This window comes from Acomys russatus, chromosome 22 (genome assembly GCF_903995435.1).
Source record: "Acomys russatus chromosome 22, mAcoRus1.1, whole genome shotgun sequence".
In the NCBI taxonomy this organism is placed as follows: domain Eukaryota; kingdom Metazoa; phylum Chordata; class Mammalia; order Rodentia; family Muridae; genus Acomys; species Acomys russatus.
This window is the reverse complement of record NC_067158.1, coordinates 1551812-1578889: the sequence shown is the minus strand read 5'-3', so window position 1 is coordinate 1578889 and position 27078 is coordinate 1551812. Positions and strand designations below refer to the sequence as shown.

At 41.6% G+C, this 27078-nt stretch overlaps 1 protein-coding gene across 1 annotated transcript; it reads right to left on the bottom strand.

Moving 5' to 3' along the window:
• Nucleotides 1–277: 277 nt before the first annotated feature.
• Cfap36 (cilia and flagella associated protein 36) lies at nt 278–27078 on the bottom strand. The gene is made up of 10 exons (XM_051164895.1): nt 26780–27078; nt 24942–25006; nt 23881–23982; nt 14554–14668; nt 11013–11100; nt 9025–9076; nt 4747–4849; nt 1474–1616; nt 1164–1313; nt 278–721 (listed from the first exon to the last, which is right to left on the bottom strand). The coding sequence occupies exons 1-10, from the start codon at nt 26892–26894 to the stop codon at nt 620–622; spliced, it is 1035 nt and encodes a 344-aa protein (XP_051020852.1). The 5' UTR covers nt 26895–27078; the 3' UTR covers nt 278–619.

Below are 27078 nucleotides of genomic sequence, written 5' to 3'. Positions count from 1 at the left end.
TAAGCATGTGCTCTAAACTACTACTGTACACCCCTCTTCTCCACGTGACTGCCTGATCAGCTTACAACATTCAAGGCAGTGAGGCTAGCCTGTTGGGCGACCGCTGCACTTTTTCCTTCTAACACTGCTCTCTGGACCATCAACAGCCAGCCCCCTGAGAGCAGGGGCCCACCCTGTCAGTCTGGTTGGCTACTTTTCCCTTGGTGTGTATCATATTAGCACAAACAGTGTCTACCTAAGAATGAATGAAACCATGCACCATCAACAACTAATTTCTTTCTATAGTCCCTTTTGAAGAGAAAACATCCAAAATTTTGTTTTCTTTTTAAAATTTATTTACTTTGATTAGTTGAAGCAGACTCCAGTTTTCTCTGTCACTGAGGGAGGATCCAAGTTCCTGATCCCTCCTACTTCAGCGTCCTGGGGAGCACCACTGCACCTGGCCTTGTGCACAAGTTTCTGCTACATTGTCTTCCCTCTTGCCCTTAGCTGTTTAAGATAATAATAGCTTATTGTTGCATTTAGAAAAGCAAGTATTTGCCTGAAACTCAGTCTTTGTTTAAAGATTAAATAATTTATTTTAAGAAAATTTGGGCTTCTGTTTTGTTAATTTTTCATATTACTTATTAATAACTTCTTCTTTAAGTTTCTCTGCAAGCAATCGCCTCTTTAGTAATGTTTGTTTCTCCTCTGCTGTCATTTCTGGCTTCTCTGTCATTTCCTTTAAGAAAAAAAAGACAAAATTGGCTACAATTAAAGATTAGCTTCATAAGGTGTCTAAAATTATCAACATATTTCAAAAGAATAAAGATTAAGGGCATTTTCAGTAAAACTAAAAGTCAACCAAGATTTAAGAGATTCTTGAATCTCTTCTTAGACAAGCATTTGGAAAGGTGATGGTCATGGACAGAGCATTACAAACATGTCAGGTGGCTAAGCCTAAGGAACTCAGCATGGAAAGTTAACAAAAATGTATGATGAAGTGATTATTTCTACCTCATAAAATTCTCGTCTAAACTCCCCTGAGAGAAGACTTAGCAGTTGTCCCACTAGCACATGGTTAATTTGAATAGACCAACCAAACAAAATTCACTGGAGGCTTTCTTGCATAAGCTGAAAACTTCCTGTGGTCTGCATAGTTGATAAGCTAAAACTAGCCATACCTCCACCTCCCTGGTAGGCTTTCCTTTTTGCTCGGTATTCTGGATCTGCTTTGCCCTCATATCCTTTCTCATGGACATCAGCTTATCTCTCTTCTGCTTGAGATAGTGTTCTCGTTGACGTAACTCTTCCGTTCCAAGTGCTGACAAATTCTGGTTCAGATAGAGAAGGGACTGTCTGTATTCCGGTCCATACAGCACATGGCCAATGGACTGAATCCATGTTAAGTTCCAAGAGCACAACAAAGACAAGCGAGTGGCTTTGCGTGGCTCCAGTGCCTGCCTTGCTCATAATGAGTTAGCTTTTACTTACAGCTATCGGTCCTTCCATGCTCGCATGTTCTAAGCCAGGAATCTTCAGACCTTTTTGTGGGAGGGGGGAAGTTTCAGGCAACAGCTCTATCTTTCTTGCCAAGGGTTGTACTGGCTGATTATTAGCAAAGTGCACTTTAACTTCTGGCAATAAACAGTGAGACCAATTAAAACATTATAACGTATAACTCTTCTCATTAAGATATAAGAACCACATTATTATGCAGTACACAAATACTTCATAATTCAAACAGCATATTGATCCCTCACAAATAAAAATCTGGTTTCCAAGCATGTGACTGTACACCTATACAACAGTTTTGAAACTGACTGTCTTATAGTGTTGTTAATGGCAATGACTTGGTTGTGATAACACACTAAGAACAACCACCAGTGCACTATAAAAATGTAAAGGCTCTAACCTAAGCAGAAACTCTAAAGTGTTCAGTACTCTGACAAATGTGCCACAAGGTATCATTAATATTCTGATTGCTTCTGGACTCTGTTTCCTATTAGAAAATTAGATAATTAAAAAGAAAAAGAAAAAAGCCCAGCAAGATGCCTTAGAAAGTTAAGTCTCTGGCTACCAAATATGATGATATACAAATTTGATTCCAGAACCCACAAGGAAGGACAGAACCAACTCCTGCAAGTTGTTCTTTGACTACATGCACACAGTGGCACATACACACATACACAGCGTACTGGTGCCCTCTCTCTCTCTCTCTCTCTCTCTCTCTCTCACACACACACACACACACACACACATAAATCATTTAAGGGGGTGGGGTTTAGACAGTTCAGTGGGGAAAATTCTTGTTGCGAGAGCATGAAAGCCCTATTTTGGATCCCCCACACTCATTTTAAAAGCTAAGCTTGGCTGAGAACATCAACCTCAGAGACAAATGGATCGCGAGGGCTTGCCAGCCTGCAGCCTCGCCAATCAGTGAGCTTAGGTTCAATGAGAAACCTTACCCCAATAAAGTAAGGAGCAACAAAGGAAGACACCTTGACCTCTGACCTCTGCATGTGCAGGCATGAATGAGCACTTACATATGTACACACAGACAGACATAAGCCACACATGCACATCAAAAGATAAAAACATGTTTAATTTAAGAACATGGGCTAAAAAAGGTAACAGTGAGATGTAGAAAGACACAAAAGTGACACAAAGAAGTAAAACCGTGAGGGAAGACCATAACACATCTCAAAGGACTGTCAGGTGTGTGTGACTGGAAAAGACACTTGAGGGGGACCACTGCTGCAGCACAGCGAGGCTGACTGCACTGCAGGGAGCCTGGAAGAAAACTCTTGCAGGCACTTGGGAGAATAGAGAGCCTCCATAAAAAGACAAGTTGGAGCTGGCAATTAGGCAGAGGGCCAAGAAGCTAATGAGTTTAAACAAGTTAGTCTAATATTCAGATGAAGTTAAAGCAGCCAGTCTTACTAGAGATGATCATACTGCAAGAACTCTTGGTACCCAGACATGGAGCCACAGAACTGGAGATGGAGGCGCTCATGCATAAGCATGTCTATGCACCTCACGTGCTCACGCAAGCACTACAGACTTTGCATGTGTTAGATAGGGGCAGGGATGGATGTATTTGCTCTCAGGCCTAGGAGAGGAAAAGTATGCCGAGCCAAAAGATCCTTCACTCTCTTGGTTTTTAAAGAAAGAATCAGAAAGCTTAATAAAATATCAACCTATCTCTGAAACTCCATCAGAGAACAGACGCTATTATTTTTGGTAGGAACCAAAGGAAGATGTAGACAAAAGGACAAAAAGTGCAAGTCAAACACCATGATTCTTTTACAATCAGAACTTCTTAATAGGGCCCCGTCACTTTACGTGAAGTGACACTGAGAACATCAGATATGTTAATTTTACAAAGTACTGAAAAATGAAAAACATTAAGTTTGAAGTTTTCTGCCGAGCCAGGCGGTGGTGGCGCACGTCTTTAATCTCAGCACTCGGGAGGCAGAGGCAGGCAGATCGCTGTGAGTTAGAGGCCAGCCTGGTCTACAAAGTTAGTCCAGGACAGTCAGGGTTACACAGAGAAACTCTGTCTGGAAAAAAACACAAAAAAAAAAAAAAAAAAAAAAAAAAAAAAAAAAAAAAAAAAAGAAAGAAAAGAAAAGAAAAGAAATTATCTGCCATTTATTTTGCTGTTGATGTGTAAACCTGTATTTTATGTGGCCAAGGATGGCTTTACCCCCACCTTCCAAGTGCTAGGGTTACAGATATGTGTCACTGTGCCCATTTGAAATTGTCACTTAAGCACTACAGAGAAAATTTATTTAAATTACATCAGAAATAAGCTTTAAACAGTACATGGAGTTCTGTTTCAATTAAAATTTGGGTCACATATTTAAAGCACAGAAAAATACCTAAAGCAGCAATGTTGTGAATATGATTCAGTGAATTCATTTCTACTCACAAACTAGAGTGTGAGAAGAAGAATGATTAGACGTAGCAAAAGCACAGAAAAACCTGTCTAAACCTGTCTCAGTTTCATATTCCTGACAAGTTTAAACTAAGATTACAGTTCCTTCAAAACCATAGAGTAAGAACAGAGGGGAACTCTCACAATTGGACAAACATCTACAACTTTAAAAGCCGGGTGTAGTGGCCTGTGCCTGTAGCCCCAGCACTGGCCAGGCTGAGGCAAGGTGGGTCCCTGAGTTCAAGGCCAGCCAGTAAAGAAGATAGTGGTCAAAGTCAAAGGTCACAGCTTCATGAACATTTCTCATGTAAATCATGAAAACTCACTTTCTTGAAAAAAAAGGAAAAGGGAAAAATACAAAGCATATTCTCTACCTCACATTCTATCTTTTCAGTTGAGAAAAGGTACGTAAAACCATGGAAACCCAGGACAAGCTAAAGTGAATTCATGGTCATGATTCAGTACTTGCTCTCCTGTACAATGTAAGAAATCAAAACCGTCAAAGCAGACGTGAAGCACTGACACCTGAAAAGTGGGCTGCCTCTTATTTTGTACTTCTACCTTAATGTAATTAAGTAAAATTTAACATTATCCCTCCAAGCTGAGCTCCAGCTCACAAATACAAACGTTGTGCTGTGCTGTCGGCACTGTACAGCAGCTCCTCTCTAGATCTCAGGCCTCACTGAGGAATGTGGAGCTGGCACTTCAGGCTGCGTATTTCCTACCTACAAACAAACTAAACTTGGAAAGAACTTTTAAGTACAAAGTTAAATATGTTCTGGGATATAACACACCTTCAGTGTTTACCTGTTAAGGTGCAGGCTTACCTGACGGTGGCTGTACAAAATGTTCACCATCTCCTTGGGAATTACTTATTTTTGCAGCTTCACTAGAATAGACTGTTGGTTCTTCCATTTTAGCCTCTGATGACTTCAAGATCCCATCAAAATAAAAAATAATAATAATTAACATTGACCAATTCAGTACTTAACGGACCCAAAGATGTTATTTAAAACATTACTATCACTGAACAGCAGGGGGTTCTATTTTCCCAATGTTTTAAACATGTTAACATTTTATAGCTCCTACTTTAATTTTTTAGATTTATTTTTGTGTGTATTTTGCCTGCATATATGTATACACATGCCCACAGAGATCAGAAGAGGGCATTAGATTCCCTGGAACTGGAAATTCAGATGGTTTTGAGCCACGCTGTGGGTGATGGGAATTGAATCTAGGTCCTCTGGAAAGCAATAGGTACTCTTAACCACTGAACCATCTCTCTGGCCCGTATACCTACTTTTTGAAACAAGTAGTATGCAGTACTAATGATAACTAATAGCAGTAGGATTTGAAAGGACTGGTTCCAAACTACAGCCCGACACTCAGTAGTCATGTGACTCAAAGCAAGACATACACTTAAATTTGAAATGCCCGACATAGCCACAAGCTCATTTATTTCCATCACTAAATAGAAGAAAAGTATTAGATGAGATAATTTAACCTTGGAAATAAGGTAAACTAATTTTAATTCTTTTTTTTTTGTTGTTGTTACTAAAAATACAAGAAAACTAAATCACTTTTAGCATTTTTAGGTGACTCGGATTTCTAAATCTTCTTCCCCTTGTTACTATGTAATGGATAATTGGGGTTCATTATTGTCAGCATATGTATTTTCATGCTTTTAATTGTTATAATAAAAGTTTTCAAATGAAAAAACCAGTTGTGCATCCCTAAAATGTGATATTCAAGAAACAAGTTTGCATATAAAATGGAAGATTAAAATGTCCTCTCAAATTTTTACACTAATTTCTATAATTTTATATTTAAAAATTAAAAGTATCCTAAGTATTTTTCATCTATTCACTAAAAACTTAAAATACATAATCACTTAACACCGTAAACGATCTCCTTTTTCTACACTTGGTACAGTGGACTAAGGTTTTTGTAATCCAGTAGGTGATACAAGGATGTGTCATGGTTTTCGGAGGACAAAGAAAAGGAAAATGACTTTTCAGTGATTTGTGTTAGGTTTCCTTTTCCCTTCAGAGAGACTGGGGAGAATATTAAAAACACACACCCAGAAAGTAGGGAGCACAGATGAGCTTTATTCATCTCCACCAAGTTTATATTTCACTCATCCTTAGACAAAGTAGGCACTTAGAGAAATGGTTCTTAGTAGAAGTGTTATTCATGAAGCCCTGTGATCCTGCTACATAAAGAAGCTTGGAGGTGACCTGTGCTGAAAGCCAGGGTTGCTATTTCAATATAACCAAGGGTCAAAGAGAATTCCTCTTAATTGTCTTTGAATACAGAAAACTAAGGGATTTATTTACTTATTTACTTATTTTTGGTAGAATGAACATAGATAAATGAGAAAGAACTCCAGAGAATAGGAGGGGCTTTGTGGTGGTTTGACTAAGAATGGCCCCCATAGGCTCTTGGGAGGCGTGGCTTTATTGGAGGAGGTGTGTCACTCAGGGTGGGCTTGGAGGTTTTGAAAGGTCACAGCAGGCTGGCCCAGTCTTGTTCTCTGCCTGCTGCCTAAGCAGATGTAAGCTCAGCTCCTGCTCCAGCACTATGCCCATCTGCCATGCTCCTTCCAGGATGGCCATGGACTCAGCCTCTAAAACCGTTAGGAGGGCCTCAACTACATGCTTTCTTTTATGAGTTACCTTGGTCTTGGGGTCTCCTCACAGCAATAGAACAGTAATGAAGACAAGCTCTGGTGGAGGGCTACTATGGACTTTCTAAAGAATTCTCGTGGTTTGTGTGTGTGTAAGTGTGTGTGTGTGTGTGTGTGTGTGTGTGTGTGTGTGTGTGTGCGCGCACGCGTGTGTGTGTGTGTACATATATATACATATAAGTGACATAATCATTTTTGTTGTGATACTCTGGGCCTTTACTGTGAAATATAACAGGAGGTTGCTGGCCTTATTAATAAAAAGTGAACAAATTTAAACTGACAGAATTCTGGATTTGGATGTGGACAAAAAATAGGGACTAAACTCAGGACACATACAAAGCACATGCTCTGCCATTGAGCTACATCCCTAGCACCAATAAGTACTTTAGAAGAATGTGTAAAGTATGTTCTTATAAGAAAGCGTGTACTGAGCCAGGCACGATGGTACAAACCCAGCACCTGGAAGGAAGGGGCAGGCAGATCTCTGAGCTCAGTGCCAGCTGAGAAACAGAGTAAGACAATGTCTCAAAAAACAAAAATAAGCAAGACATAAAGTACCATTTTCTGGCCCAGATGGCAAGCTGCAATACTGACCTGCCAGTCAGGACGAGCACTGTGGTGAAACAGGCATGACTTCTGTAGGGTCTGAGCCCGCTCCACAAGAGGAATTCACACCACAATGGCTGAGGGCCCAGGCTGGGGACCTGCTACTGTCCTGCTAAATGGGCAAGTTGTCAACAGCTCTAACTAGTGCTGCTCTCAGTCACAGACGCATTTGTGGGTTTGTTTTGGGTTTTTTTTTTTTTTAAAGGATTTATCTTGACTTGTATGTCCATGAGTATTTTGCCTGCATGTACGTGTATGTACTGTGTGCAAGCGTGGTACCCATGGATGCCAGGAGAGAATGCCAGATCCCCTAAAACTGGTGTCACAGTCAGCTGTGAGCTGCATTTGGGTACTAGGGCCTGAACTTGCTGAGGAGCAAGTGTCCTTAACCACTGAGCCATCTCTCCCGCCCTGGGGTTCTTTCTGCAAATGGACAGTACTTAATAAAGAGGTCCAAGTATTGAAATTAAGTGAATGCTGAGTGTTCGGTCTGAAACAGGACTTCTGTGCCATACTGCCAACCCCACCCGAGGCTCCAAGAACATAACAGAAGAGGAGGCAGACAGAACATAAAAGCTAGAGGGTAGGGCAGAGTGCTGTGCAGCTGTCTTCCGATCTAGCACGGCTGCTGCACTGGTGAACGCGAAGCAGCTGTGGCCATCTGTACAAGCCTCAAATCAGGGTTCCAGTGTGCGAGAGGAGAGGGCTCATGAGGCCCAGCCCTAAGTGAGGAGCAACTAGCACTTCCTGACTGCTGAGTGTCATTTTCTTGTTCCAGTGGTGCAGGAGGCCACGATGCAGAAAATAATCCCTTGCCAATGCTCATGTAAGCAGCCTTAATTAGACTCAAGAAAGTTAAGACGGGCCTTGTTAGAAATAAAAAAGGGGGGAAGCTGGAGAGATGGCTCAGAGGTTAAGAGCACCGACTGCTCTTCCAGAGGTCCACAGTTCAATTCCCAGCAACCACATGGTGGCTCATAATCATCTAAATTGAGATCTGGTGCCCCTTCTGGCCACAGGTGTACATGCAGAAAGAAGGGGTTCAGAGAAAGAGTGGAGAAAAGGATAGTGAGGCGAATACAACCAAATGCATTATATATATAGATGAAATTGTGGGGGTCAAGTGATTTTTTTTTAAAGGGGCTGGAGCTGAGCGATGGTGGCACATGCCTGTAATCCCAGAACTCAGAGAGGCAGAGGCAGGTGGATCTCTGTGAGTTTGGGGTCAGCCTGGTCTACAGAGTAAGCTCTAGGACAGCCAGGACTACCCGAAGAAACCACTTCTTTAAAAAAAAAAAAAAAAAAAAAGAATTAATTAATTAAAAATAAAAAAGAGGGCTGGAAAGATTTGCCGAGTGGGTGATTACATGACAACTGAAGCTCTCAGATCCCCAAAACAGCACATATGAAAGTCAGATGGGCACGGCAGCTAACCTTTCACCCTGTGTGGAGACAGTATTCGTCAAGCATACAGGATCTGCATTTAGCAAGAGACCCTGCCTCAGTATAATGTGGAGAGATATTGGGGCGGCCCACCTGACGTCAACACACGCATACATGCACACACAGGCATGTGTGCTCACACACATGCAAACATTCATACATCCCCATAAGGCGTACACACACAACCTGCACAGGTCCAAAGGAAAAAAGGATAAAAACTTAAATATAAATTCTTTGACTTCCCAAGAAAATATGACTACTCTGAGGTGTTCTATAGGAAGCTTAACTGCTAACAGTAAAAGACAAATATAAACTGGGCACGAGGCGGTGGCAGTAAGATACTTCTGCTGCGCATGGGTCCTGCACGTACCTGCTTTTTTCGCTTCCGTTCTTCCTCCTGGTCATACTCTTCTTTTGACTTTCTGAAATACAGAAAAAGTTTAAAAGTGAATTTGTTTAGTTTTGTTGAGACAGGGTCTCTTTACAGCCCTGGCTGTCTTGGAATTCCCTATGTAGGCCAGGCTGGCCTTGAACTCACATTGATCTCTGCCTCCCAAGTGCTGAGATTAAAGGTGTGAGCCACCCCCCCCCCCCAGCTAAAAGGTAAATTTTCTTCTTCATCAAAAAATAAATATGCACGTTTTACTTATTATTACAGTGCAGGCAAGGTGTCTCACCACCAAGATGGCGACCAGCATCTCCACAGCCCTACCCTAAATCACCCACCATGGACTGCACAGCTGACCTAGTGAACCCTAGCTGAACAACCACCAACAGACTTGAAATCCTAAGCCTTTTTTTTTTTTTTTTTCCAGTTAGCATATAAATGAGTGGTCTAAACCCACATTTTAATGGCAAACTCCATTAGGAAAGGCACATTCCAGCCAGAAGTAGTGGGAACATGCCTATAAATCCCACTACTTGGGAGGTAGAGGCAAGAAGTTCAGGTCATCCTCAGCTACACAGTGAGTTCAAGGCCAGCCTGGACTACAGGAGACTCTTGAATCTCTTAGAAATGTCACATCTTTTCTGATAGGAGCTGTTTCTCTCCTTCTCATCTGCCCAGTGGCATCTGAGCTATCATGAAGTTGTGTGGCCTGTCCCTTTCTTTAAGCAGTCCACAGTCACTGATGAGGAACCAGCTGAGGCCAGCTGTCCTCCATGCCCAGCACTACGCTTTTAGAAACTCCAATCTGATTTCTGCAAGGTCAGCCTAGTGAGAGGATGCTCCCAACCACTCTTACAAGATGCAGGAACTGACCACAATAAGGGAAGAAAAACATGCTACAGGAGACACTAGAGTTTCCAAGGCAACGGTCAATCAATGCAACCAATCCAAACTTTAGCAGATCTAGACAAATAAGCTTCCCTTTGCACATCTGGAAACTCAAGCTCCCATCTGCGCCTGCCACAGGCAGAATCTGGTGGGAAAGGGCCATGCCCACCATCCACACTTCTGCTTCCATCCCCACAACCACTCACATTCCCTAAAGTTAAGCACTAACCCTTGGAACAACTGTCAGAGTTTCCCACTAGGTCCAGCATCCTCTTCCTGTAAGCCAAACATTCTCACAGATCTAAAACTTATGTGCTACTATGGCCCTTCCCTCCCAAAGCTTCAAGGGAAAACTAATGCTCACTAACCTCTCTTGGTTAAAGGGTGGCACACCCCATGCAAAGCACCTGGCTGAGATGGAAAGAAGTGATTGGCAAGATGCTTACTGAGCTCAGCATCTTCACTGTCCTCCCTTTATTACCATCACTCCTTAGCTATGCAGCTGGGGCAGGCAGGCACAGATGCCCGCCTCCTACTCTGCAACACCAGCCTGAGTGGCCTCTAATGTTGAGATATGACAGACAGGGACACTCCTCCACTCAGGTCACTCTGTCTTTCCCTGTCACTCTATGCAGTCTACTGCAGCTTTCTCCACTGGTGGCTAGTCCCTTAACCTTCTATAAAGAAAGGTGTGGGGGTGAAGGGAGGGAAATCCTCTCAATTGGCCTGATCCAAGAGAAGTGATATAAAAATATTTTTCTACCAGTTAAATATTATTACAAATTCGACACCAAACATAAAAATCCAAAATGTTCTAAAAAATTAAAAATTTTACACATCAGCAGAAACAGTTTCAAATTTTGGAATGTTTGGATTTAAATTTTCTGATTCGGGTTGCTCATCTGTGATCTGTGCAAGTATTACAACATCTGAAACATTTAGTCCTAAGCATTTGAAAAAGAGACAAAAAATCATTTTGGTGGTCTTTCTAGTGGATAGCATTTTCTAGGGAAAGTTCAGATGAATTCAGATCATACACAACACTACCAACAATTCACTGGAAAACAGTTGAAGACACGCACCGGAGGACCTCTCTCAGGATTTTCATCTCTTCCTGTTCAAGGTCACTGACCACATCGGCACCATCAGTCAAACAGTCGGGTAGCACACCTGTTGAAAACCAACCACCATATGGAAGACCATCAGCTCAACTGAAAATGTTCATTTGTCACCATTCTAGTTCATAGAGTACAAATGAGTTTACAATTTATCACTTTAAAAAATCCCAAGCTTTTTTAATTGTTTTATGTTTAACTTTCTCACATTTAGAAATTAAGCCCAACAAAAACCAGTCACCACTTTAGCCAGAGCTATCTCTCAGTGATAACTTATATTGACTATCTAAAATAGCAGGGACTGGGGCTGATATGTAGCTCAGTGGTAGAGACCTTAACTAGCATGCAAGAAGCCCTGGGCTTGATTCCCAGCACAAAAGAAAAAAGAAAGAAAGAAAGAAAGAAAAGAAAAGAAAAGAAAAGAACACCAAACCCAATGACCTCACTTTGAATCCTCAGTCCAGGACTCACACAGTCTAAGGAACAGAACTCTACAAGCTGTCTTTGACCTCCATATCATGGAGGCACTCATTTGCTCTACTGATCAATCTGTTTCACACAAAATTAATTTTAAAAAATTTTAAAAACTTGAAAGACTGTATTGCAGTAACAGTAACAGATGTTTCAGCCTTCCATTATCACACAGTATCAGAGGCTATACTACTGATACCACTTAGCCAGGGTTAATAAGATGTTTTTAAAGGTGAACCTGAAGTGAGAAGAGTTTACAAAACAAAGTGGTGCTTTGTTAGAGGGCAACTGATGCTCTGCATTTGAACTGCAAAGTTAGTGAAGAGGCCCTGCTTACTATGTGCAATAACAACATGTGCTAACAGAATGATCAATGAGACTATCTCTGCCCTGTAAGCATGTGTTCAGATACTGGCAATAGCTTTAGATCACAACTGTGCCAACCTCTACCCCTTGCATCCCCACCCACCACAACCACCACCACCCACCCCGGAAAACACAAATTCACAGTAAGAAATGTGTTGGTCTACTTTACTTCTGTCTCTCAGGTAAGGCAGCCTGGTAGTGAGCATCCTGTTCATCTCTATATGCTACAGCATTAGCAGAGTGTCCTTTATTTTACCTTCCATTTCTGTATGCAAATATGCACAGTATGGCTCTGAAGTACTACTTTAGCTCTAAAGTTGTTTTATCATCCTAATTTCCTTGATGTTCTACTGAGTTAACACATCCATTTGTAAAGAAAGCAGGAAGATGCCTGTCCACTTCACCTGTCTCCCCAGTGTAGCACTGTGATAACCCACAGCACAGCATCACACCAGGAAAGCCACATCTGTAAACGCATCACCCTGAAGTCTGATTTTGTTCAATCAAAATATGAGATCATTTCCTCCTAGCAACCTTTCTATGGAGAATTAAAACCAATAAGGAACAATGCAATAGTATGAAAACCTTTAAAACCATCAAAATGCATTCTCTCCAAATTATTTGAGAAGATACAAAAATCTGGAAAGCCTTTGAGTTTTTCTTAAAAGAAATAAAAGTTCCAAACATCCTGTTTTGAGAACAGTCAGCACTGATGTACTAAATGTGGGCTGACAGCAGGCAGTATTCCACTACACCCCTCCCTCTCCAACAAGCCAGGTTCTGCAGTCATCAGGCAGCCGCCACTGAGAGTTGGGACCCTCTCTAGCCTCAGGAAGAGTAGCACCCAGTTGGGTCAAGCTATCACAATGCTCTCATCCCCTTCCCAGTTAGAAAGCACGCGACCCCAATCCTGGGCAATAGGGCCTGAGAAAAAGGCTCTTGGATGGCCCGCATGAAATGGTATCTTGCTAACAAAAAGAAATTCACACAGAAGGAGACATTCCTTTCCTCACAAAACACTGAGTCTGCCCTCGAAACAGAAAAGGGGGCAGGAGGTTGGGGGCAGACTGGAAATGTCAGAATATAAAAGTAGCAAATGTCAGAGGCCTTGGAAACGTCACAGAACCACCAGAGTAACCAATTCTGGACCTGTCTTCCTTTCTTTTGACTTTTGGTCTGGGAGACTGTGCCTGGACAGTTTTATGACAACTTGACACAATCTAGAGTTTTCTCAAAGAAGTGGACCTCAATTGAGAAAATGCTTCCATAAGATCTGGCTGTAGGGCATTTTCTTAATTAGTGATTGATGGGGGAGGACCTAGTCCATTGTGGGTGGTGACATTCCTGGATTGGTGGTGTGGGTTTTATAAGAAAGCAGATTCAGAAAGCCATGGGAAGCAAGCCAGAAAGCAGCATTGCTCCATGGCCTCTGCATCAGCTCCTGTCTCCGGGTCCCTGCCCTGCGTGAGCTGCGGCCCTGACTTCCTTCAGTGGTGAACAGCGATGTGGGAGTGTATGCTGAATAAAACCTCTCCTTCCCAAGGTGCTTTGGTCATGTGTTTCATCACGGCAATAGAAAGCCTAACTAACAAGACAGAGACTGTAATGTCTAACTGCTCAGGCAATTTTGACTTTCAGGAATATTGAGAAGAGAGGACTTCACAGAACAAAGCATGGTAGGACAAAAATGAGACTCTTCCAGATTTATTTATTTTAAAGTAACCTCACTGTATTTCACTCTTCAGGGTCAAGGTGGTGTTCTCTAACCCACAGACAACAACTCTACAACCTGCTGTGAAAAGCAGCTTAACTTTAAAGCACTAAAGGCTAAGACAGTGGCTGACGCTAAAGGGTAAGGCTCTTCTCAAATGGCCAAAAGATATACAACATCCTGATGTTGTCTCCTAGCCACAGAGCCCTGTTTTCTGGGGCTGCTGAGAAGGCTCAGGGGGTAAAGGTGCATGCAGCCAATCCAGATGAGGTGAGTTTGACTCCCAGGACCCACTCCTGAAAGCTGTCCTCTGACCACCACATGTGCACCATGGCAATATGCTCCTCCCCTCGAAATAAAAACAACTCCTATTTATTGTACATTCCACACCCTTAAAGCAAAGAGCACAACTGAAATACAGCTCCCTCCCATACCTTCACAAACCATCAAAGAACCAGTCTTGCTGCCTGACTAGTAAAGTGCTAATCCCTCCTGTGGCCAGAACCAGCAGCTCTAGCCACACCTGGGAATCTGTTAAAGATGCAGTTGACCAGGTTCCACCCCAGACCCATGAGGGCATAAACCAGACGTGAGCTGGCCCAGTACCTACTGAAGCCAGAGAACTGTTCCCTCCCAAGGCCTTAATAGTGACAAGCAGAAGAGAAGCTCACAAGAGTGACCACAGCCATTCAAAGCACTGACCCTAACTGACAATGGCTGGACAGCAGAGCAAGCTCTGTGGTTTAACTAACGCCTCATTAAATTAAATTCTTGTCTTCTTTCTTTGAGATACCACATGCTAAATTGGGAAATTTACATCTTTAAATCTTTTACAAAGACTGGCAAATTTGAAATAAATGCATAAAAGCTACATTTAACATTGGTAGAATTTAAAAAAAAAAACAAAAAACTTTAAAAACTCTTCAGCTAGTACTTAGATTCCTAACTTGAACACTTTACCATTCCTCTCCTGGATTATTCGGATGGCTTGAAGCTGCATTTCAATGTTCTTCTGGACCATCATTGCTTTAAAGATAGTAAAATCTTCTGCTGCCAACACAGGCTGCAGAATGGCCTACGGGAGGAAGTCAGGAGGTTAAATGAACACTCAGGCTGGAAACTTTACCCCACATTCAAATCATCATTTCCACTGAGAAGCAGCACATGCGTGTGTGTGTGTGTGTGTGTGTGTTACATCATTATTATGGTTAGTTGACTCAAGTGGACAATCTTAAGAGTTTAAAAAAGTTAAAAAAAAAAAAAAAAAAGAGTCCTGGTTGGTCTCAAACTCCTAACCCTCCTGCCCTGGCTTCCCAAGTACAGCTCGACGTAACAGTGCAGGCATCCACTTGGAAGGATGAGCCCTTCCCCTAGCAGCCAGCGCACATTCTAGATGTGCAGCTTAACAAGTGCAAAGGCAAGTGCAGTTCTCAGTGGCATCCACAAGGAGGGTGCTATGAAGACAAAGACACAGCATTCTTTAAGCTCTGCCTGCGTGGTCAGGGGTTTCAAAGTAGGATGACAAGCATTAGCTGAGAGCACTGTACTCAAACAACGTGGAAAGCATCTGTATGAATCCCCTCTCTCGGGTTGAGCTTCCTGGTCCATTACTAATACCAAGTACTTTATCCTCAGCACCGGCACACTTTTAAGATGACATTGCTATTCTCTTTTATTTGGGGGCCTTTTGAGGCAGGGTCTCACTCTGTGCCTAGGCGGCCTCAAACTCAATTGTAACCTTCCTAAGGCAGAGTGCTGGGCTTACAGGTAGGAGAGAACACACTCAACCACAGGCACTGTTAGCAATGTGTCAAACAAGTTTTTCAGCAGCAAGTTAGAATTGTGACCTTTGACTCTTCTTAATAAACCCAAGGAAAAAGGGTTGTTAATAAACCATATTCTTGCGCCCTGTTTCAGACATAAAAGAAAACTATAATATTTATAGGATAAATATCCACATATCTCCACAGATTAATTCTTAAAACATTAAGGTTTGGGCTGGAGAGATGGCTCAGCGGTTAAGAGTACTGGCTGCTCTTCCAGAGATCCTGAGTTCAAGTCCCAGCAGCCACATGAGATCTGCTGTCCACTTCTGACATGCTCACAGAACACTGTATATGTAACAAATAAATGAATCTTAAAAAAAACCAAAAACACAAAACCATTAAGGTTTCAGGAACATTGGCATATTAGGGAAGAAATAGAGTCTTGATTCAAAGGCCTACCTCCAATATGACTACAGACACTAATAGCTCTGTAACCCTGGGTATTATTTAATGCTCTGCATCAATAAAAATAACATAGCATTTTCATAGTGTTTCATGGACTCTAAGATTCTAGAAATCAATAGAATAGGCCATTGTTTTCTGTCACTTAGAAAAAGCTACAAATGTTATACAAACCATTCTCATTTTAAATATGATATGAAAAAATGGCTCAGCAGTTAAAAATACTCAGATTCAATTCCAAGCACCCATAATATGGCTTGCAGCCATCTGCAAGTCCAGTTCCAGTGAATCCAATGCCCTCTTCTGGCCTCTACAGGCACTGCACATATGATATACAGACATACACATAAAGTGAAATCTTTTTTTTAAACTTGCATCTGAGTAAAACAAATATAGGAGCAACTGTCTCACAGAGTATTAAATGAACTAAGTAAAATTTCATAATCTGAAAAGTAAATGTAAAAGTAATTGCTCTGGTCCTTTTTAAAGTTTTATTTTTATTATGTGTAATCATGTGTCTGTGCATGTAAGTACAGGTATCCCTAGAGAACAGAGAAGTGAGGGCCCCTGGAGCTGGAGTTACAGTTGGCTATAAGCCACCTAACTGTGAATGCTGAGAACTGAACTCAGGTCCTCTCAAAGGGCAGTGTGTGTGTGTTCTTAACTGCTGAGCCAGTGTTCCAATCTTTAAATGCTTGATGAAACCAATAAAACTGTTGACCCCGCTAAGAAAAAGCCAGTTTGGACTACATAGTGAGTTTGAGGCCGGCCAAAACTACTCAACTCTATCTCAAGAAAACAGAAGTGAGATTGTACTTAAGAAGCTAGATGTTTCCCATTATGATCAGACATAAAACATTGAGGCCTATCACTATTGATCTTATAAACATTAAAGGATAATGAAAAAATATGCAAACAACTTCGTGCCTACAGACTAGATGACCACAGTTTGCCAAAATGCATACTATGATAATAAGATGATATGAATAATAAATCTATTCATTATGCCTACTTAAAAGAATAATAAAGGTGCACTCCTTTAATCCCAGTACTGGGGATGGGGGGCGCCAGAGGCAAGCAGATTTCTGTGAGTTCAAGGGCTACACAGAGAAACCTCTTCTCAGGAAAATAAAGAGGAGGAGGAGGAAGAGAGGGAATAAAGAAGAAAAGAAGAGGAATAAAAAGAGAGGTAAAAAGGTAATAATTAGTAACTGTTCAAAACAGAAAGCATGAGTCAAGATGGGTTTACAGGTGAATCCTCTCTAACATTTGAGGGAGAAATTACACTACTTCTCTACAATCTCTTCGAGAATACTGAAGCAAAGACGCCTCATTTCCTGAGGCCAATACTATTCCAATTCCAAAATCAGACAAAGAATTACATAGCATAACAAACTGGAATTTTTTTTTCTAGATTCAACATTTGAAAATAATTCACTATATCAGAGATCAACACACTGGAGAGTGCCAATGACTCTATTAATAAACAAAAAAGAGCTTTTGACAAAACCTGACACCCATCACATTTTTAAAACGTAACAAAACCATCTCAGCAAATGAGAATAGGCAAACTTCCTCACACTTGTACAGATCACCTATTTTCAAGATTTCTAAAAAATGTATGTGTACACACACCTGTGTAGGTGCCTATGTCCCCTGGACTGGAGTAATGGACAGCTGAGAGCCATGCCACGTGAATCAGAAACAAAGCTAGGTCCTATGCAAGAGCAGTACGCGCTCTGAACAGCTGAGCCATCTCTCCAGGATCCAAGACAGCTGAACCTGGCGTGGTGGTGAATGGCTGTAACCCCAGCACTTGTCAAATACAGACAGGATAATAAGGAGTTCAAGGCCAGTCGGGGTCAAAGGGCAACCTAAGCTACTCAAGACTACTTCAAAGGGAGGGAGTAGAATAAAAATCACAGCTAAAACATACTTAAGAAAGTAGTATCTTACACTGGGAATGGCGGTGCACACCTTTAATCCCAGCACTCACTCAAGGAAGCAGAGGCAGGCAGATCTGTGAGTTCAAGGCCAGCCTGGTCTACAAAGTGAGTTCCAGGACAGCCAAGGCTACACAGGGAAACCCTGTTTCAAAAAAAAAAAAAAAAAAAAAAAAAAAAAAAAAAAACGAAAAGAAAAGAAAAAAAGACACTAGAATCTTTCCCACTAAGATCAGAAACAAGGGAAAGATGGCCTCCTTGCAATTCCCATTCAACACTGTATATAAGTCCTGGGTAATGAAGTAAGCTTGGGTTTTGGGTTTTTTAATCAATTGGAAAGGAAGAAATAAAACTCTGTTTGGGGCTGGGGCTGGAACGGTAGCAGGCTAGTTAAGAGTACTTGATGTTCTTTCAGAGACTCACGTTCAGTTGCCAGCACCCATCTGTAACATCTGCAAACACCTGTAACTGAGAGCACATAGACTAGTGCACACGCCCTCATGTAGACACACATCTACATGTAATTAAAAATAATAATAATAAATTTAAGCCTAAATCAAATCCAACATTTACTGCTAGTAAACCATTTTTTAAAAATTGCTTTAACACAGTTCCTTGCCTAGGACACCGCTCAGTGGGTAGAGGGCTTCTCTAGCATGTGCAAAGCCCTGGGTTGGTTCCCAGCACCGTATGAACCCAAGGGTGATAGTACAAACTCGGCACTTGGGAGGTTGAGCAAGGGGATCAGAAGTTCATGGTCATCTTCAGCTACACAGCAAACTCGAGACTAGCCTGGGATGCACAAGACCTTTTCTCCAAAAACAGAGTCCAGGGCCCCACAAAGACAGCTCAATGGTTAAGAGCACTGCTCCTCCAGTGAATTCAGATTTGGTTGCCAGAACCCACACGGTGCCTCACAACTTCATCACCATAGTCCCAGGGAATCTAACGCCCTCTTAGGGCTCCATGGGCACAAGGCATGCAGGCAAAACATACACACATGAAAAGAAATGAAAAAAAAAAAAAAAGGTCAGTTGCTATGCATATAATTTTACCATTTGTTAAGTACAAGAGCAGATTTACATACTAAATGAGATGGGTGTGCTTATTTTTCATAACACTTTAGGCAGAGTCGACAGCCAAACTCACCAAGACAGGGTTCCTGACTCACAAATATGTCTGTCAGATATATTGGACCAGATGGCTGAAGATGATATTCCAACATTACAGAGAGTGTTGGGTGACTGTTGAGGCAAGTAAACTGTCTTTTTTTTTTTTTTTTTTTTTTTTTCATTTTGAAAGCTGCTAACCTGCACTTCCACTACACTCAAATAATTAAGTTTTATTCCTTCCCAAGTCTCCAATAGGGTTGAAAACTGGATAGTTTAGTCTTACAATTAAGCTTAATTGGTTATGGGTTAAGATGTTTTGAGATCTAGATAGATGTTTTAAGTTAATAGAGATGAGATATGAAAGATATAGATTTTCATTCAGAATTTTAGACTCAAAAAGATAGGAAAGATGTTTACTTCAAGTTTGTCAAATACAAACAGTCAAATCACTATGAATGTAACAGTTATATAATTCCTGATTGTCTCATGGTTCTTCCTGCTGTATATAGTTTATTTTATTTATGTGTAACAATATAATGTATATGTTAAAAAAGAAATATAATAATAAAAAAGAAAAAAATCAATCACTGCTGAATGTGTGCTAGCACAGGACATAGAAGAACTTCAGTGTTTTTCAGAATTGATGTTTTAATTTTATAATCACCAACGCTGAGAACATCACTCCACATAAGTAAGTAGTGCAAATGACACAAGCATTGTTAAGCCCTATTTCAGAAATCGTTGGAAAATCTGTCCTAATTTCAAGCCAAATTCATTCAACGATTTATGAATTAATGCAACTCTAATAGCAATTTTTAAAAATCAAACATTCAAAAACAATAAAATCTGAAGATATACTAATTTGATACATGCTGAGAAATGACAACAGTTAAATGCTATCTTTGCTTTCTATATTTACACTGTTTCTGTAAGAGCAGTGAGCATCCATAAAGAATAAAGTCATCATAATTCATAACATACAGTAGCCTGCAGTTTGCCCCAGGTGTTTGAGGTAGTGTTCAGTGATGCTGCACAGCCTCTTCAAAGACCCCAGGTTCCCCAGCCACGATGGATGGACTTTTATCCCTCAGAGCTGGAAACCCAAATAAACGCTTTCTTTAAAAAAAAAAGACCCCAGGTGTTTGAGGCAGTGTTCCGTGATGCTGCACAGCCTGTGAGCATCTTCATGTTGAGAGCACCGGCTGGCGTGAAGCCTGCTACACACTACACGCCAGCGCTGCCAGAAACACTGTCAAACAATCAGCAACACGGGTCTCAGGCCACAATTGGAAGGCAGTGTGGCAGTTTCTGACAAAGCCAAACAGAAAACACGCCTTAAACACACACTGACTAGTAAAAGCCTCTGAGCATGGCTTCCAGTCTAGTGTTTTTATGGGACCTGAGTGTTTGAACAAGTTAGTCTCTAACACTTGTGCCTTCTCTTGGGCTCTTTTCTTTCTTTTGGTTTGTCTTGTCCAACTGTGATGTGATAGTTTTTGTTTTATCTTATTGAATTTTATTTTGTTATATTTTTTAGAATGAATGAATGAATGAATGAAACCTAGCCACAGCTGGGGTACAGTGACACATGCCTGTAATCCCAGCACTCGGGAGGCAAAGGCAGGTAGATCTCTGTGAATTCAAGGCCAGCCTGGTGTGTGTGTGTGTGTGTGTGTGTGTGTGTGTGTGTGTGTGTGTGTGTGTGTGTGTGTGTGTTTTCCTTTTAGGTGTGTTTTTATTTTGTTTTCTTGGCTTGAAGGGTTCATTGTGTATTGGGGTTTTGTTTTTTGAGAAAAAAACTTAAATTTGAGTGTGTAAGAAGGGGGAGAGGAGCTGGAAGGACTTGTGGGAAGAGAAAAATAAGAAGATCAAAATATATTTAAATTGAAAATTACTTTAAATAATAAAAAATAAGAATGTAAAATTGCTATGAAATAGGGTTTTTTAAAAGTTATTGTCAATAGACATGAACAAGGCCAGGAGGGAAAAATATGGGAACACAGCAAATTTTTAAGGCAGTGAAACTATTTTCTATGATAATGTGATAGTGTATACACAGCACGTAGGAAACCACAGTTACTGAATACAAAGTGTGAAATAATGTATCAGTCTTGATTCTATAAGTATGTCAAACATAGTAAACTAATATAAGATCTATTTAACTAGCACTCATATATAATAATGTTTGTTATGTATGCTTTTGGAAATTAAATGGAATTGTTTTATATATACATATATATAATAGTCTCAATAATGTCAGTTACTAAAAATAAACATAATTTTCCCAAATTATTATTACTGTACAAGAAACGCTCTGTGAGTATCAGTTTCCATCTGACAAATGTAAAAGTAAATCAACTAAAATGTCAAAGCAAGACAGACTTCTACTTACTATACAGAAGTCCTGGCTTTTGATATACTAAACTTATTTATAACCTTTGTATGCACACATATGCACGCATGCATGCATGCACACTCACACACAAAACCACAAGTTATACACAACAGAGGAGCAAGCTATTAAACAGAGATGAATGAATGTGCTCTCGCAGTCTGACAAGCAGAGCGCAATCCCTGGAGCCCATGTGGCAGGAGAGACTTACCTCCACCAATTTGTTCACACAAAATAGATACAAAAGAAAAAAACATATGCTAGTGGAATGCTTTTTTGTTTTGGTTTTTCAAGACAGGGTTTATCTGTGTATCTCTGTCTGTCCTGGAACTTGCTCTGTAGACCAGGCTAGCCTCAAACTAAGAGATTCACCTGCTTTCTGCCTCCAGAGTACTGGGATTAAAGGTGTGTGTGCCTCCACCACCCAGTTGATTTTTTTTAAAGAGGTTTTTGTTTTTTGAGGGTTTTTTTGGTGTGTGTGTGTGTGTATATACACGAGCATTTGTTTCTACTATTGATACCCCTCACCTGATATACTGCTTACCACTCTTGCTGATTTAATATGTGAGCATGCTAAGACCAGTGTTCCAGGCCTAATGATGATGAAATGAGCCATAAGCATTCTTCTGCAAGTCCCCCTTAGCAGTGCAATTCGATGAGAGCAGCATCCAGTTTAGAAATTTAACATCAAATCAACTAAAACAAAAAATACCCCATAAACTACTCATGTTTCTTGAACTGGAGTTTTGGCATACTGGAGTCCACTTTCTGATTTTCATGTGTGAAAATGAAATTACTGCAAAGCAGTCCATAATGTGCTTCAGGATGCCTTTCAGGACTACTGAGCCCAGCGCCCACATACTGCTGCCATTTGGCAGCAGGTGACTAAGAGCTTGTTCTAGAGAGTAATGCTAACTCGGACCAGGATTGAACCCATGACCCTGGCCTGTCAGCACACTGCTAATTAAGAAGTGCTTCAATATACTTAGGGACGTTTAACACCTACAGGCACTCTACTAGATGTCTGGCATACATCAGCACTCAGGCTTTGCAAAATCCCTTCAAAGGAAACTCTTCTGCTCTTATACAGATGTGCACATTGGGGCCCTGAATCATTCAATTCTGCCTGAAAGTGATGGGCAAAAACTGCTCTGCAGTTACGCCTTTTTTATTCCTTTGGCCTAAAAAAAAGGACAGTGAAGTGTTGGGGAGAGGGCTGGACATTCTAGATTAAGGAGCAATAAAATAAGCCAGGTGCACACACGCTTGTGAGGAGCCTCGATGGGTGATAGCACATAGCATACTGAATTACAGCAGGTCAACAAAGATGAAACTTGAGCCTAAAGCAGCATAATAGGCAATCTGCATGGCTGTCCTGCTAAACAAATGTGGATTATTTAGTAGAGGACAGGAAGCAAAGCGAGCCCTCAGATGGCTGGCTGGGCTCCACAGTCAGCTGCGGACCTGGGCCAGGCTGCTTACTGTTTCTCTGCTTTATTCTCTTCATTTGTAGGTGGGAGCTAAATGGTGCCAAGAAGATAAAGTAAGGCACGACCAATAAAATGTCTAAGGCATCAACTAGGGAACTGAGCAAGATGGTTGGCCCTTGTAATCTCAAGCCTGGGAGGGTAAAATGGGCGAAGTAGGAACTCAAGACCAACCCAGGCTACATGGTGAGCCTGCAGCTGGTTACACAGCCAGTCCTCATCTCAAAATAAATAAAGTGAAAACGCTTTTTAAAAGCATAGCCATTCACAACAACTGTCAATAAGCATTATCTATAAATGTACCTATTAGCCACTCAGCCCAGCACTGCAGACCTGAAGAGACAAGAAACCCAGTTTCAAGAAGAGGCAGAAAGACGCTTGGCAGCTAAGAGCAATTGCTGCTCCCGCAGAGGACGCAGGTGCCCACATGGCAGCAGCAGGCCAGAACTCCATTTCCAGGAGATAAAAGCCTCTTCTGGCCTTCACAGACACCAGGCATGCACACAGTGTACATACATACATGTAGATAAAACACCAACACACATAAAAATAAACAAAAGGTTTCACAAGGAGTCCCCAGAACTAGAAAATATGTATTTGCTACAAACAGAAAAAAGTCAACTACAGAAGTACCAGAATCCTATAGAAATGAAACCAGGTCTGAATATCTGAATAAGTACTGTGATAAATCTTACAACTCTGAGATCAGGAAGCATATTTTTAATTCTATCAATTCACATTATTGCTTTCCTTTCCACTCCCCCCCCACGCCCCACCCCCATGCCCCACCCCCCGGCCCCAGGACAGGGTTTCTCTGTGTAGCCTTGGCTGTCCTGGACTCACTTTGTAGACAAAGCTGGACTCGAACTCACAGCAACCCACCTGCCTCTGCCTCCCGAACACTGGGATTACAGGCGTGCTTCACCACGCCAGCTTCATGTCATTCCTTACAGTGGTTAAAAATGAACATAGCAGATGAATGTTCTCACCTCGCACAATGAATGTCTAATCTGTTGGTGTCTAATACCATAACTCTTACACTGGCACAATCAAACATACTAAATTAAAACCAACCCTGGGAGTTTTTGCTACAGCTAGCATTAACAGTAACATGGGAGCTGATACCTGTGATGTGCGTGTCTTTGCCAAAGGGGAAGTGCATGCTTCTTGAAACTGATCTTCATTAATTCCAATCTCTTTGAGGTAACTTTCTAACAGCTTTTCAACCTAAAAGGAAAAGGTTAAATGTTTACAATTTACATAGGAAAATTCTAAATGACATTCAGCCTGTTTAGAATGTTCTTTGTAATCAATATACATACTATTACATAAGACATGGAAGTAACAATGCCTTTCACCAATAAACAAGAACTTTCTTTTTTCTTACAAAGAATCACATGAAGTTTAATTTTCTCTACTAGAGGACAGGCAGGATTATAAAGGTGAACATGGTATAACTCTTCTACCCACTGCCTTAAGCGGTGGCGCACACCTATAATCCCAGCACTGGGAGGCAGAGGCAGATGGATCTCTGTGAGTTCGAGGCCAGCCTGGTCTACAAAGTGAGTCCAGGACAACTAAGGCTACACAGAGAAACTCTGTCTCAAAAAACAACAACAACTAAAACAAGTGCAAACCAACCAAAGAAAAAAGTCCCAAGCCAACTTTAAGGGAGCACAAGCACTGTCGGACGGAGGCTGCAGAGGTGCTGAGGCAACCAATAGCACCTGTCGAGGTACAGAGACCCAGGTTCGATTCTCAGCACTCACACAGTGGCTTACAGTTACAAGGAACCCAACACCCCTCTTTTGAACTCTGTAGGCACAGGTACACAGTAACAGCTGATTGTGCATTTTTACAGAGAAGCAAAGCTAGGGCTTTGCTAGGCAGGCAAAACACCCAAGCAAATGTAATAAAACTAATAAACTTAATAACAATTCTAAAGATTGTTTATTTTAAAAGGCATTTTTTAAAAACATTTATTAAAAACCAAGTATTATAAAATGAGTCTTAAAATCAATGAAAAGAGCCACTGTGGTAGCACACACCTCTAGTGCCCAGCAGCGGCACACAGATCTCTGTGAAGCTGAGACCATCCTGGACTACACAGTGAGTTCCAGGCCAGCCAAGACTGCATCTTAAACAACCTCAAACAACACAACAAACCTCAGTGGGGAAATACTCACTAGCTCTTTGTACTCTTGATGAATTTCTGTATAGGTCAATTTGCTTTCTTCTTCATCATCGAAAACTAAATTCATAAGAAAATAGAACAGTGTAAAAAAAATCATTTCATTATGTACAAATATACAATCTTACAAATGGACTTGCAAAAGCCCGTTCTCCCCTTCCACCACAGGGGTTGTGGGATCAGACTCAAGTCATCAGTTTGCCAACGAACACCTTACTTCCTCAGTCATCTCCCCAGCATCTTTATTTTTAACACTTACATATTTGGACTCACCACTTCATACTTTACCGTTTACATATGTGTCTTCCCTCAGTAAACCATAAACTTCTCAAGCATAGGATTTTTATCCCCTTTCTGGTCTAAGGTAACTCAATAAACATTGGAATGTTGATCTCACAAAGCTGTCTAAAAAGCTACTCTTTACAATATCTGAAGTAAAGAACGGCGTACTGGAGCCCGACTCAGTGATCCCAGTGTCCCTGCCCTGACTTCTCCTTACTGTGCACTTGTGTGCTGTGACACTGCACATACAAATGCTGCTTAAACTCTTCAGACAGTTCTGAAACCACGTCATTGCAGCATGTTTGTAAGCCCTAGCTTTGCTTTTCTGTAAAAATGCACAATCAGCTGTTACTACTGAGCCGCAACCTCTCTTGATACCTGGGGATAAAGGGCAAACCATGCCCCGCCCCCTTTCCACTCGGCATTTAGTCTCAGTGATACAAATGAAATCAACGGGTGAAATAATCTTTTCTAAAGGTCAGACTTCACCCATCTCTTAACAGCATTTTAAATTCTTCAGAGGAATACAAGTAAATCACTTTGTTTTCTGAACCTCCTTAAAAGTTACCTGCTAAAACACTTAGCTGGTGTTTGAATTTTAACAGTAAGAATAAAATAAAAGGTTCTGTGGTCAAGTAAAATCCTTTCTTTGATAGATCCATGGGATCTTAGGTTCGAGAGAAGTCTTGCAAGACAATGCAGGATAAGAACCGTCTGCTAGCTGGATCTCAGGCAAGCTGCACCGAAGTGCAAGCACTGTCCGATGTACTCAGACACTGCGAAAGCCTGGAAACCATCAACTTTGCAGGCAGGCCAACTCAAACTGGAAAACGGTATGCAACATTTCCCTCATCAAAATGGGTTTCCCTGCAGCCTGTACTCACTCACCCCAGCTCTGTCGCACTGACCTTTATCAGTCTAATCCCTATAACCTAAGACTCAAGCTCAGAGGATGGATGGATATTGCTACCCTCCACATACTGCCTAAGTACATAACCACAATAAAGGTTGGAAGTGGCATCGTTTGTGAGTCCAATTTGTCTTTGCGATATGAACTCGGATATGAACTACTCAGAAAGCGGCAGTGCCTATCCCTCAGAAGTACTCCATATTTGTATGTCTGGTTTGTTAGAAAGGTCTTCCTCCCCCATTGCCCGCTTTGGTCCTGCCCGAGGAATCACCTGCCCTCCTTTGATAAACTGGACAGAGTGAATTAGTTTTCATTTTGAAGACTGAGTCCACAGAGCGACATCAAAGAGATAAGAGGGAATTCGAGGAAACATGACGCTTGTCCCAAATAACTGGGGAAGACGCTGGTTATACAAACAGTCCACTTGCGCGGGGTAGGAAGGTGCGGGATGAAGTGACAGGCCGAACGGGGCGGGGGGGTTAAAGTCTAATGTGTTCAGGCCTCGGTACCCACTTTCAGGTCTGCAAAGCAACCCCCACTCGGGAAAGAAGTGTATGCAATTCCTTCTACAAAACTAGCCCGAGACCCCGGTAGGCAGAGACAGCGGGTAATATTCGGCCTGTTCCGAGTCTGGTTTTTACCTTCGCATTTCTGCTCCACAAAGTCCAAGATGGGGACAGACCAATCCGGGCCCCGCAGGAACCCAGCGATGCTCTCCACCACCCACTCCACCTCATCCTCTTCTTCCGCAGCCATCCCGCCCACCCCGGGCGACGCGGATGCCTAGGCCAGACTCCCCCGGCCGCTCTGGCCTTTCGGCCGCAGAAAGCCGACGGAGGGCGCGGGCAGCACGGACCGACCCCGCAATCAATCTCCAGGCCCCCGGGTTGGACACTACAAACCAGTTAACGTAAAATGGTCGCTATGACAACATACGCGG

Coding starts and splice junctions, on each gene's coding strand:
- Cfap36 (XM_051164895.1), bottom strand. CDS start 26,894: ATGGCTGCGGAAGAAGAGGATGAGGTGGAGTGGGTGGTGGAGAGCATC. Junction 14,669..23,880: donor CAAAGACACGCACATCACAG/GTATCAGCTCCC, acceptor TTCCTCCCGTAG/GCCATTCTGCAGCCTGTGTT. Junction 4,850..9,024: donor AACGGAAGCGAAAAAAGCAG/GTACGTGCAGGA, acceptor GGGATCTTGAAG/TCATCAGAGGCTAAAATGGA.